The sequence below is a fragment of the Pogoniulus pusillus genome, chromosome 9 (assembly GCF_015220805.1).
Source record: "Pogoniulus pusillus isolate bPogPus1 chromosome 9, bPogPus1.pri, whole genome shotgun sequence".
Classification (NCBI taxonomy): Eukaryota; Metazoa; Chordata; class Aves; order Piciformes; family Lybiidae; genus Pogoniulus; species Pogoniulus pusillus.
In genome coordinates this window covers 20,929,353-20,941,145 of record NC_087272.1, presented here as the reverse complement: position 1 = coordinate 20,941,145, position 11,793 = coordinate 20,929,353, and the positions used below count along the sequence as shown (strand labels likewise).

Here is an 11,793-nt window from a genome sequence, read left to right as displayed (position 1 = left end):
TTAAAACCCTTTTCCATTGCTCCCTCTGGCGCAGCGGCTTCCGTGCTTGGGGGAGGGCGGGAGTGCCGCCCGCTAGGTGCCCGAGGGAGGCGGGGGCCGGCGGCGGAAGGACGGCACACCGAGAGCCGAGCAGCCGTCCCGCCACCGTGGCACCGGCGCCGGGCGGGGACTACGCATCCCGACGTGCCCCGCGGCGCCGCGGCCGCCTCGACCGCGGTGCTGCGCCTCAGTGCCCGCGCCGCGGGCTCCGCCGTGAGCCCGGCGGCCTGCTCAGGACTGAGGGGCGTGCTGAGGCGCCACGCCCTGCTTCGGCTCTCTGCTCCTCTGCCCTTTCACCGTGTGTGCTCGGCTACACCGCGCCGCCCCCGAGGAGGAGACTTGTGGTAAGCACGAAGCCGCTCGGCTCCGTGTCGTTGCCGTGCGGCCACCAGCGCTCCCCCTTCGCACTGGGTGCGCCTGTGCAGCTGGCTCTGGGCGGAGCCGAGTGGGGAGGCCGCCCCCCACCCCCCTGCGTGAGTGGCTTCGGTCAGGAGGGACAATCTGGGTGGGAGAAGGTCGGTGAGAGCCCCCAGACCAGGAAGGATTAAAACAAACTCGAGTGCGCCGAGCAGGGGGAAAGGCGGGAAGGCTGTGCTGCAGAGTGGCGGCGGGGGCGGCGCTGAGGTGCCGAGCCAAGAGAAGGGCCTTAGGGGACAGAGGTGGTGCAGGTGCTTGTGCTACAAGAGCCTGTTGCTCGAAAGATGCGTGATTTTCCCTGACGTTATTTGACCAGGGGACATATGGGGGTTTGTGCTGCAGGCGTCTTCTCCCGTGTCGTAAATGCAGATGGCCTTTATGGCTTTTTCGTGCTAAAACGAATGATGAGCTAGGGCTGGAGCTAGGCCTCTGTTCTAGGCCTCATGCTTCCCGCCTTAGCGCTCGGGTAACGCACCGGGAGCTCGGACTGCGCTGCGCACAGCCATTGCGAGTTTTCTCCAAGAGACCAGGAAGATTAGAATGATAGACTTCACAGATGGCTTTTCGGGCCATGTGCAGCTAAGCATGTTCAGATTTATTTAGAAAATGCTTTTAATATACAGTATTTATAAATAGTATGAGGCTTAGAGGTGGAGGAGCACAGACAAGATGGTTCCAGAGATTCCCCCTAATCTGTATTATTCCATGTTCAAAAAGAAAAAAGAGTGGGCATGCTCTGTGCTGACAAAAACAATATGAAGGGGGAAATCCTTGGGTACAACATTGTTGCAACAAGTAGGCAAGTACTTCCAAGAGTCACTGTGGTAATTCCATAAAAGAAGAGATCAGTCCTGAAGGAGAAGGCAGACTGAGACGTTTAGGAGGGACATCAAAATGCTTGAGCGTGTCCAGAGAAGGGCGACGAGGCTGGTGAGAGACCTCGAGCACAAGCCCTACGAGGAGAGGCTGAGGGAGCTGGGATTGTTTAGCCTGGAGAAGAGGAGGCTCAGGGGTGACCTTATTGCTGTCTGCAACTACCTGAGGGGTGGTTGTGGCCAGGAGGAGGTTGCTCTCTTCTCTCAGGTGGCCAGCACCAGAACGAGAGGACACAGCCTCAAGCTGTGCCAGGGGAGATTTAGGCTCGAGGTGAGGAGAAAGTTCTTCACTGAGAGAGTCATTGGACACTGGAATGGGCTGCCCGGGGAGGTGGTGGAGTCGCCATCCCTGGGGCTGTTCAAGGCAAGGTTGGACGTGGCACTTGGTGCCATGGTCTAGCCTTGAGCTCTGTGGTAAAGGGTTGGACTTGATGATCTGTGAGGTCTCTTCCAATCCTAATAATACTGTGATACTGTGATTTCTAACAACAACAAAAAAAAATCTGTCAGCAAAGCAGGAGTCAGTTGGTCACATTTGTTGTAGTTACTGGGGTGCGAGATGCCATGATTCATCTCTTGCAGCCTAGATACCTGGTGAAGGCTATTCAACTTAGGTCTTTCTGAAGAGGCTGTGGTGCCACTTTTATCATAAAAAATTGACTTCATGTGAACATCTTTCTGTACATGTTGTGTCAAAAGGGCTGCCACCTGAGATACAATTGTTTAATCCTCTTCCTGCTTCTAGGAAACTGATTTCAGTTTGCCACTGGAAGCAAGCATATGGCTTGATTTCATGGTCCTACAGGCCCTGTCAGAGAAAACTGAAATTGTTATGCCTTTGTATGAGTTGATGATGTCCTTGTATGCTTTACAATGTGTACCCTTCTGGTTATTGGACATCAGAAAGGGTAGGGTGGTGGGATTAAGAGGTTGAACAGCATTTAGTAAGGTATAGAATGGCTTCCATATGTATAGGAAGAACGAGAGGAGAGATATAAATTATTACCTAACCAGAAGTAAACTAAGAACAAAAGGAACTACTTTTCCACAAATAATGAAACTTATTGCCTCTGGATGTTACGGAGACAAAATATAATTGATTTTTTTAAAAAAGATAAATATAGCAGAAAGAGATATGTTATTATTACTCAAACTCTGCCTCTGGCTCATCAGGAAATCCCAAAACAGCTGACTGATTTCTAGAGATTGTAGAATAAAAGATCCTTCTACAAAAGTACTTTCTTCTTACAGTCCTTAAATATATGAAATAGCTACTTCATAATTGTTTTGCTTTTCAAAATTTTCTTCATAAGCAGAAACAAAAATAGGCCATTGGTAAAACATGATATTATGTAGGGTAACTTGGAGTTATACTGTTGTAAATACAGTAGTATCAAATCATCCTCATTAATGTTTGTGATGTGGAGATCCCATACAGGTACGTAGGGTGCGGTGAGACTTTGAGGCTAAATGACTGGTGCGGAAATAGTGCTGGCAAGAGCAATGTATTCACAACTGCTGTGTTACTTTGCAATTGGCCTTTAGATATGTAAATCACATATTTCATCAACTCAGAGCATAAGACTATTATCAAAGTACTAGATTATATATATTTTTTTTACTAGTTCAGAGATCATTAATAATTAACCTGTGTTTGTAGAAATGGTATCTCATTTAGTTCAGTTGTTACTGTTGTGGTGAATATAGTATTAATAAACTGCTGTTTCTATAAGCTGGTATTACAAAATGAACTTGTAAGGGCCATGATGTTAACAAGAACAATGGTTATTCTCTTGCCATAGTGCACCTGAAATTCGTGGCTTATTTGCAATTTGTGAATTATTTGTGAAGATGGGCAAGATTTGTGCCATTTTTGGGGGATCCCGAGGAATAGGAAAAGCTGTTGCAGAACTGCTGGCACAGAAAGGCTGCCGCCTGGCAATCATTGCTAGGAATCTGGAAGTAGCCCAAACCACTGCTCGCAATCTTGGTGGTATGTATACTGCTTTGCAATTATTTCATCACACTCCATTGCTTAGGTAGCTCCTAAGAGCCTGAGAAAAATGACAGAAGAGATGTATCAGTACAGTTTTGGTTTCACAATATTCTTTGTGAAAGTTCCGTCTGCAAAATGTGAGTTGTAAGATGAAAGGTATTGTTCAGGGTCACAACAAGGAGGTGATACTGAGTCATCCATGGCTCCTCACCAAGCCAGAGCTGAGACCAGTCCAAAAACAAACCAGTAATTGTCACATAACTAATCAATGTAGTACTTGAAATTTGTCCATATCTGATTGTCTGGAGATTAAATGGTTCCTCAAGTTCTAACTAGTTCAGTGTCTGTTTTTCTAATAGAGTTGATAAATTCTGAAGATTTCTGAATGCTATACCACCTGTTACAATGCACCTTTATTTCAATACAGCAGGACATCTGGCACTTCGCTGTGATGTATCCAATGAACAAGAAGTCCAAAATACTTTTGAGGAGATGAAGAAGAATTTAGGTCCTATTAACTACTTGGTTAATGCAGCTGGGATCAACAGGTTGGTTCTTTACAGTTCTGAATTGCAGCATTCAGGTAAGGTGCGAAGGGCCTTTTTATTTAGTAAGAGTGCTGTTAATGGGTACCCCTGAAAACACTGTTAAGTCCGCACCAGTATTTTGTTCTTGATGATGGTAAAATTCTAACATGACAAGTTTCACTGTAGTTTCTGCATTCTCAGTTTATGACTTCCTGCTCTACTCCTCTTTCATTTGATTTTTTTCTCCCTGAAGTGGTTCAACAAAATGTTGCATACCTCTCTGCAGGGGAGTCTTTGTTGCAAGGAGCACAGCCAACTTTTTTTCCTTACTGTGTGCTATCCTTGCAATGTCATAATTGAATGCTAGGATTTATAGAACCATATAAATCCCCATTAATCTTTCACTCATCAATCATGTTTCAATTTGAGTACATGTGACTATTGATCTTGTTCAGTAAGCTCTTTTGGGGTTTTTGTTCTGCTTATCAGGGATGGTTTGTTACTGAGAACCAAAACTGAAGATATGATAGCCCAGATTCACACTAACCTTTTGGGAACAATGTTGACTTGCAAAGCTGCTGTAAAAGCCATGATTCAACAACAGGGAGGTGCCATTGTCAACATAGGTAAGTTGCTTGCCTAATCCCCTTGTGTTCTGTGTACTGGCTTTCTGGAAAGTGTTAGCAGGTATAATGTCAAATGGCTACTCATTACTGTTGATGTATTTAGTCATTCTGGGTGTAACATGTTTTTATGAATGCTTGGTCTTTATGTAATTTCAGCAGCTTCTAAATGTTAAACCAGTTTGTTTCAGTAACAAACACCTCGGAGTTTGTATTTTAGTCAATAAAAAGTTTTACCATTCTTTGTCAACTCTTCCAGCTGCTCTTCATTAGCTAAGAATCAGGTTTAGTTGTTTGGGGTTTCTTTGCTTTGTTTATGTGAAAGGATTTTTTTTTTTTTAAGAAAGCTTGCTATAGAATCATAGAATCAACCAGGTTGGAAGAGACCTCCAAGATCATCCAGTCCAACCTATCACCCTGCCCTATCCAATCAACTAGACCATGGCACTAAGTGCCTCATCCAGTCATTTCTTGAAGACCCCCAGGGACGGTGCCTCCACCACCTCCCTGGGCAGCCCATTCCAATGGGAAATCACTCTCTCTGGGAAGAACTTCTTCCTAATATCCAGCCTATACCTACCCTGGCACAACTTGAGACTGTGTCCCCTTGTTCTATTGCTGGTTACCTGGGAGAAGAGGCCGCCCCCCACCTGGCTACAATGCCCTTTCAGGTAGTTGTAGACAGTAATAAGTACTGTTAAGGTGCCTGTTGGTCAACAGATACATGAATTCCAGAAAAATTGTGGATAACTGCGGTATTTGCTTGTCCCAGCAGTAGTTATGAAGTACAATTAGTAATATACTTCAAATTCCTATTCTTACAGTCTCATACTCCATTCTAAATTGAGAACCCTGATAAAACTAGTACAAAAATCTGACATAATTGTTTAATCTCTTCTACTCTTTCATGTTTCTTGATTTTAGGAAGTGTTGTAGGACTTAAAGGCAACCCTGGTCAAAGCGTGTACAGTGCTACCAAAGCGGGGTTAGTTGGATTTTCACGCTCTCTTGCTAAAGAAGTAGCGAAGAAGCAAATTCGAGTGAATGTGGTTGTCCCAGGTTTGTTTTTGGGAATTTCAAGTTTCTGTTTAGTTTTTGAAGTTATAAAATCATAGAAGGCATCAGGTTGGAAGGGACTCTTGAAGGTCATCTTGTCCAAGTTCCCTGCAGTGAGCAGGGACATTTCCAACTAGGTCAGATTGCTCAGGGCCCCGTCATCAAGAATTCTAGATATTTGCTGTTCTCTGGACGTAACTTCAGGCAATTTGCTTTTATTTTCTCCAACTTCTGTAAGTAAATGTTTCCCATCTCTTTTCCAGGTTACACTGTACAACATTCCATTATGAAACTTTCAGTCTTTGCCAAATTTCTCAGTGTTCTCTTTAAATGTTTACCTGTTCCTTTGTCCATTATTATATAACAAATGTCTTTTTTTGTTTGTTTGTTTTGCCTTCAAGTCCTACTGTCCTTGCAGATGGAAGGATTAGAAGTATTTATATGCAGACAGCTACCCTTGTCTCCTCCTAGAGAGTGCTTATTTGTTATTAGAGAAACATGAAAGACCACAAGAAGCTGGCATGAAGTTGTCCCTCTCTATCCCTGTAATAAAAGGAGAATCTGGAAGGAAAGTTCTGTAGGGACGAGGCTTTGACCACAAGATGATCTAGTCCAAGCAAAGCTCCACCCTTAAGGAAAAATCCATCTTTTCTGACTTCCTATTTACAGCTGTGTGTTCTACCACACATTCTGCTGGCTCAAGTGCCTTTAAGAACCTCTATGTTAAACAGTTCAGCTTGTGAACTATGTGAAAAAAATACTTTTTATTGGTTAGTGAGTTGAGCAGCTCACTGAAGGCTCCAATGCCATCATAAAGGGGCACAGTTTTACAGTAGAAAGGAAAACTGAGACTTTACCTTCTTGGTGGCAGCTAGAAAGCAGAAAGGATCAGCTCTTTATGAAGCTGCAGCTTATGGGGAGAGAAGTGAAGCAGTGGGAATGTGATTTCAGATAACTGGAAATTGTAAAGAAATACCCTTATAATTGTGAAGAAGTATTCTTCAAATGACTGCTGTAATAGAAATTTTGTTAGCACTGTCCCAAGTTCTAAAAAATACGATGGAAACACTGGCCAGCAGTAGGTGTTTCTTGCCAAAGATTTTACACTCATTTTTACTGAGAGTGTTTTGGTGACATGACTGTACATTGTCTTTCAGAAAAGATACTACATATGGCTTGGGGATCCAGTTTTAAGAGTTACCTTTTTTTCCTATAGACTTCTATAGATCTCTGGTTTTATGACTACATAATGCTTCCCAAATAGAAGGTATTTTATTGGTCAGACAAAAAATTGTTCTAAGTATAAAATTGTGGTCTGACTTCTGAGTCTTTGAAGAATGGCAGCTGCTGCTGAGTCCTAGCAGAAGATTTCACTTTGGAGGGTTCTAGAGAAAATCAGTAGGGGAATTTGGCTGAATGTTAGGTAACTTCAATTATCTCTCTTCACAGGCTTTATTCACACAGACATGACTGCTCATTTGGAAGAGGATCAGCTGAAGAAAGCAATTCTCCTTGGAAGATTTGGAGAGCCTCATGAAGTTGCACATGCTGTTGTCTTTCTTCTGGAGTCCCCTTATGTTACAGGGAGTACTTTAATTGTAGATGGAGGCTTGCATCTTATGACTTAAGTTCTACTCTGAATAAGTATCTACGTAAATGTCATTATGGTAATATATAAAAATTAAAGGGAGCAGGTTGACATTAGCTGAAGATTGATGTATGTAATTGATTTTAAATTCTTCAGTCAGAGGAGAAATTTATCATCAGTGGGTCCATTTCACAGAATCATCCAATACATCTGCTTGAAAGAGACCTCAAAGATTATCCAATCTAACTCTTGACCCGGCACTGAAGAGTCAATATTTAACTATGTTGCTAAGCACCAGGTCCACATGCTGCTTGAATGCCTTCAGGGATGGTGACTCCACCACTGTGATTTGGTACTGTGAAGCCTGTATGTAACAATTTGAAAAAGGTCTGGGTTTGTTATCATGATAGTTATACTGAAACATTTTTAAAGTACTGTGTTTTGATAAAGTCATATTTTCTAGTTTGAGATAGAGTGGAGATATTATTAGAATTATGTTGCACAAGGGTTAATAAAGTGTGGGGCCATGTTTACTGGTTGGCAGGTATGATTGCATCAAGGTTTTCATGTAGGGTGAAGACTTGAAACTGTGTAATTTTTTTATTCTTATCAGTTAGCCCCTTCAAAGTGGCGAGGAATCTCCTTTGGGTTTTGTTTGTTTGTAGCTGACAGTACAAAGCTAGGAGCTTCTATATCTTCTATACCTGAATTGCCTTCAGAAAATTTAATTATATGCAGTGTGTTTTCATAAAGACAAAACTTGTTCAGTTCCATTCATGAATGTATATACAACACTCATTTAAACCAGTAGCACTTGTGCATGTATATGGAAGGATTTGGCCATTGAAGCTGAGTTTGAGCTTCACATACACTGGTGAACAGCACAGCTGCCACATAAAAGGCTTTTCACTGATTCAGTAGATGTTTAGAAAACACATCTCATTTCCAGAGTGTGAAGTCAAGGTGTATTACTGCACAACTTCTTGAACAGTCAGCTCAACTATGATATGTTGATGCTCTTTAATATGTATGTATAGTCAATAAAATGGCCATTTATTTTAGTCAAAGTAGCGTTTGAAGCAGAGGAGTAACTTGGCTGTTAAATAATCCTGAGTGTTCTTCTCTTTTTGAAAAAACTACTAAAACTTTGACCTCAGGCTTTTCCACTGAGATCAAGTAAGTTTTGACAATTGGTGTTTTTATCATCTCTGAAGAAGGCTATGAATGTGGTTCAGGACCTTCACTTCTTAGCTCTTGGTGTTCGTTGCATCATGATCCAGATGTTGATTCAGCTTTTGAAATTACTTTGTCTTGGCACAAAGCAAAGTACAGAAAGAAGAGATCTCACTGACGATAACTTTGAGTTTTGTAAATCAGACTTTCTTCATCTGTGCAGCTGACAGATTTTGTCTTTGTGCCAGAAAACAATGCATGTTCAAGCTTCTCACAGGTATGTATTGAGAAATAATACAAGGAATGACTGTGTATTCAGGAGGTTTTACAGTTGGCTGTGTTACTCTGGAATCTAAAATACCACTAAAGGCAATCCTTTCAGAGGTGCTTATCTTGCTGTTATCTCTTGATAGAGAGATGATGTTATTTGCTGTGAAAAGTTACATGTCATATGTGTCTTTGTACTAAAAGTGCAGCTGCTGATTATGTTTCTCTTTGATAGGAGGAATTGGCCAGAGAATAGATGAATTTTGTCAGAGGGCACTGAAGGTGAAGAAGGACAGCTGGTACTGCCAGTTTTGCTAGGCAAGTAGTAGTATGTCAGTAACTTGACTGCTGCCTCTACCTGTCCTTGCTGTTTCAGAGGCAAAGCTTTTGTGACTGTTTTGACCAGAAGTGAAAATTGAGACTGAAAAAAAAAGTCTTTTTAGTGAATTCTGACACTAATTATTATTTTCTTTTGTTTTTGTTGTTAGATGTTATTAATTGTTTGGTTTGTTTTGTTTTCTCCAAATAATGCAATACATACTATGTTTTTATTACTGCTGTTCCTACAGGACTAGACTGAAACATTGGTAGCCTTAAAGTCATAGTTTTATAAAAGTCTTTTTATCCCTTTTCTTCAGACTGGTAAATTAGAACTGAAAACTAGCTAAAAACAGTGGTCTGTCTTAGTGCTTTCTGTGTACATCTATTCTAAGAGGTAATATCTGTTTGTCAGACTAAGTTTCTGTCTGGCTTGGTGTGATGCCTCAGACAGTGGAATTGTGAGTGTGTAGAGTAGGTAACAGATCAAATGTATGGTGATGTCTCCTTAGAGGACTCTCTTACCTCTGTCAGTTTGCCACTGATAAGGTTGAATTTGCTAAATTGATTGGTCTCTCTGGGCCGATCTCAAGTTTAGACATCTGTCCTATCCTGCCTGCTTCAGCTGTTTCTTTTTTGTTAGGAGGAGTCATGTTTCACGTAGTTGCATGTTGCTTGAAAGCTCTTTTTTTCAACCTACATCATTGTCATTATCCTCTGCCTTCAGTGCATTGCCTGTGGAGGTTTTGCTCAAATTGCTGCATCATATCAAAAATTGATATAGGGTTTTGTCTGGGGCTTGGAACTTTTTTTTTTCCCCTCCCTGTGGCATTGCCTCCACTGAGCACTTTGCTTTTTATTTTGCTCTGTGCTGTTCAGTTTGTTAGCACTTTTGTAAATTGTTCCTCTACACCCTGATCTGTTTGTAATTTTTATATTCAGTGACAGATTCCATTTGACTGCTAAATCTAGACTGCTGGTTTTACAAAGGTTTAGTTTGTGATGACTTCCTGCTCCCCACAAAAAAACCCACGTTTAATTTGGCATGCATATTTAAAGTTGTCATACTGAAGTTCACTAGGTGCAGTCTTAGTGATGTCAGCAAGCATTGCATTTTTTAACTCTTCCTTAGGTTTCACTTTGGCATATATCCTTATTTCATGTTGCTCCTTTGTTATAGAAGTTTGTGATAGAGGACTATTGTCTTTATTAATAGAGTAGGTCAGTATTTTTGCAGAGATAAGGTTACTGTCACAGAGCCAGTCTTTGAAAATAGCATTTCCACTCCAATCTTGCACGCTCCTGGGGACCACAGCCAGAGTCCAGGGTCTCTGATGGGACACTTACCAGTCCACTGCTAATTGGTGTCACAGTTAAATTGTTGTCCTTATAGTTCTTGGGTGTCATAGCTACTGCCATCATCTTGATTGTATTGGTAGTGGAATAAAGTTTACTTGCTAGGCTTAGAAATTCAGTCCTTATTTGATTGGATGTGTTAATACTTTGATATCTAGCTACACATTCTTTTTGTGTCGATTTTAATATCTTGCTTCCATTGTATTTCTAGTGTGCTGGTCATGTCACTGGTTAAAACCAAACGTTTAGGTTTTTACATCTCGTGCCACTAGCATCTTTTCGCTGAGCTATATATAAATATGTTGGGATTTTTGCACGTGGATGTCCTTTAGCTGGACTGTGTGCTTGACTGACTTAGCATGAATTCTCATTGGATTTTTGAAAACTTCACTCTAATATAAGACATACAAAGGTTCTGTGATTCCATGCCTAGTGGAGTGGAAATGAGAGCATATGCTTTTTATTCATCTGTGGTTCTTTGGCTGTGTTGCTTAAAACTCTCCTATGATTTTTTCTTAAGTAGCATTGAAGCCTTACTTCTGCTTGTCCCTTAAAAAGTGGATTTGTACCTTAGAGCTTGCTGTAGTGAACTCCTGTGCAGACTTTCTTTTGTGGTTACAGATGCATACAGTGTGTCAAGTTAGCATGCGAGCATGCCAGACTCCACTGAAGTGCTTTCCTTTTGGCCTCCTGAGGGCAGTCTATCCTAAGGCATTATTGTATTGATATTACTGGATTAGTACATCTATGTAGCAGGGAGGTGGAGTTGCCTGTGTAGATAGGAAGTTGATAGCTGGCATTATTGTTACCAGCTTAGTAAAATCCAAATCCATATATCCTCAGGTATGCGGGGATGTAAGATGTGCTTTTTAAAGACGATGTTGAGTTCAGTGAAATTTGGGTATCTAAATGTCATACTTCGAGCTCTCTATTATGTTATCTACAGTGTAATACTGTTAAGGAGTAGTTTGCATCTGGGTTAGAGGTGAATTGTAATGAGGCCAATATAAAAGTTATTAAATAGAGAGATGACTCTACCAACAGCAGACTGGAACTGCATCCATTCTCTGCAGGTTCTCGTAGCTCTTGTGTTGGAAAGCACATAGAACAGAGAGCACCTGTAGTTTTGTAGTTCACCCTAATTGTCAGAGCACCAGAGTGGAGGTCATGCTAGGTGTTTTGCTATATTCAGTCAATTTGGAAATATTAGATTAGCCAGGGTAATCTGTGACGTGGTTTTGCAAAGGTTTTCTATAGCTAAGTTTTCTGTAATATCTTTGTTTCCGGTAGCACCATTGTGCCTTTCTTACTGGTGCTGTGTTGTTGAGCTTCCAGTAGCACTTATCATATGCATGTATTTCTCACTGATTAATTAGAAGGGTGTCTTTCAACTGGGGGAGAACTCAATATACTGCATTACTAGTGTGAGGTGAGTTTTATTTTCAGGTATTTTCGGCTAAAGCTATTCATGAAGAGGTGTTTGCATTGACGTGGTAATAAACTTAATGCTGCCTATGAGATAGACAACTCCTTTGAGCTTCCCTCACTCTGTTGCAAA

The 11,793-nt window shown here is 41.4% G+C and overlaps 1 protein-coding gene across 4 annotated transcripts; it reads left to right on the top strand.

The window, feature by feature from the left end:
- Positions 1-206: 206 nt before the first annotated feature.
- CBR4 (carbonyl reductase 4) lies at positions 207-8,677 on the top strand. Of its 4 annotated transcripts, none has more exons than XM_064148810.1 (6): positions 207-383; positions 3,134-3,324; positions 3,758-3,875; positions 4,344-4,480; positions 5,402-5,536; positions 6,983-8,677. In XM_064148810.1, exons 2-6 carry the CDS (start codon positions 3,183-3,185, stop codon positions 7,159-7,161), a joined length of 711 nt encoding a protein of 236 aa, XP_064004880.1. In that variant the 5' UTR covers positions 207-383; positions 3,134-3,182; the 3' UTR covers positions 7,162-8,677. The 4 variants fall into 4 exon arrangements, with proteins under 4 accessions (XP_064004880.1, XP_064004876.1, XP_064004879.1 ...); XM_064148806.1 differs by having other exon boundaries at positions 208-383; positions 3,755-3,875; XM_064148809.1 differs by lacking the exon at positions 207-383 and adding an exon at positions 435-512 and having other exon boundaries at positions 3,755-3,875.
- The last annotated feature ends 3,116 nt before the right edge of the window (positions 8,678-11,793 follow it).

Excerpts from the sequence above, each read along its gene's own strand:
- CBR4 (XM_064148806.1), top strand. The coding sequence starts at position 3,183 with ATGGGCAAGATTTGTGCCATTTTTGGGGGATCCCGAGGAATAGGAAAA. Across the intron at positions 3,876-4,343 it reads AATGCAGCTGGGATCAACAG|GGATGGTTTGTTACTGAGAA; the intron begins GTTGGTTCTTTA and ends TCTGCTTATCAG. Across the intron at positions 4,481-5,401 it reads AGGTGCCATTGTCAACATAG|GAAGTGTTGTAGGACTTAAA; the intron begins GTAAGTTGCTTG and ends TCTTGATTTTAG.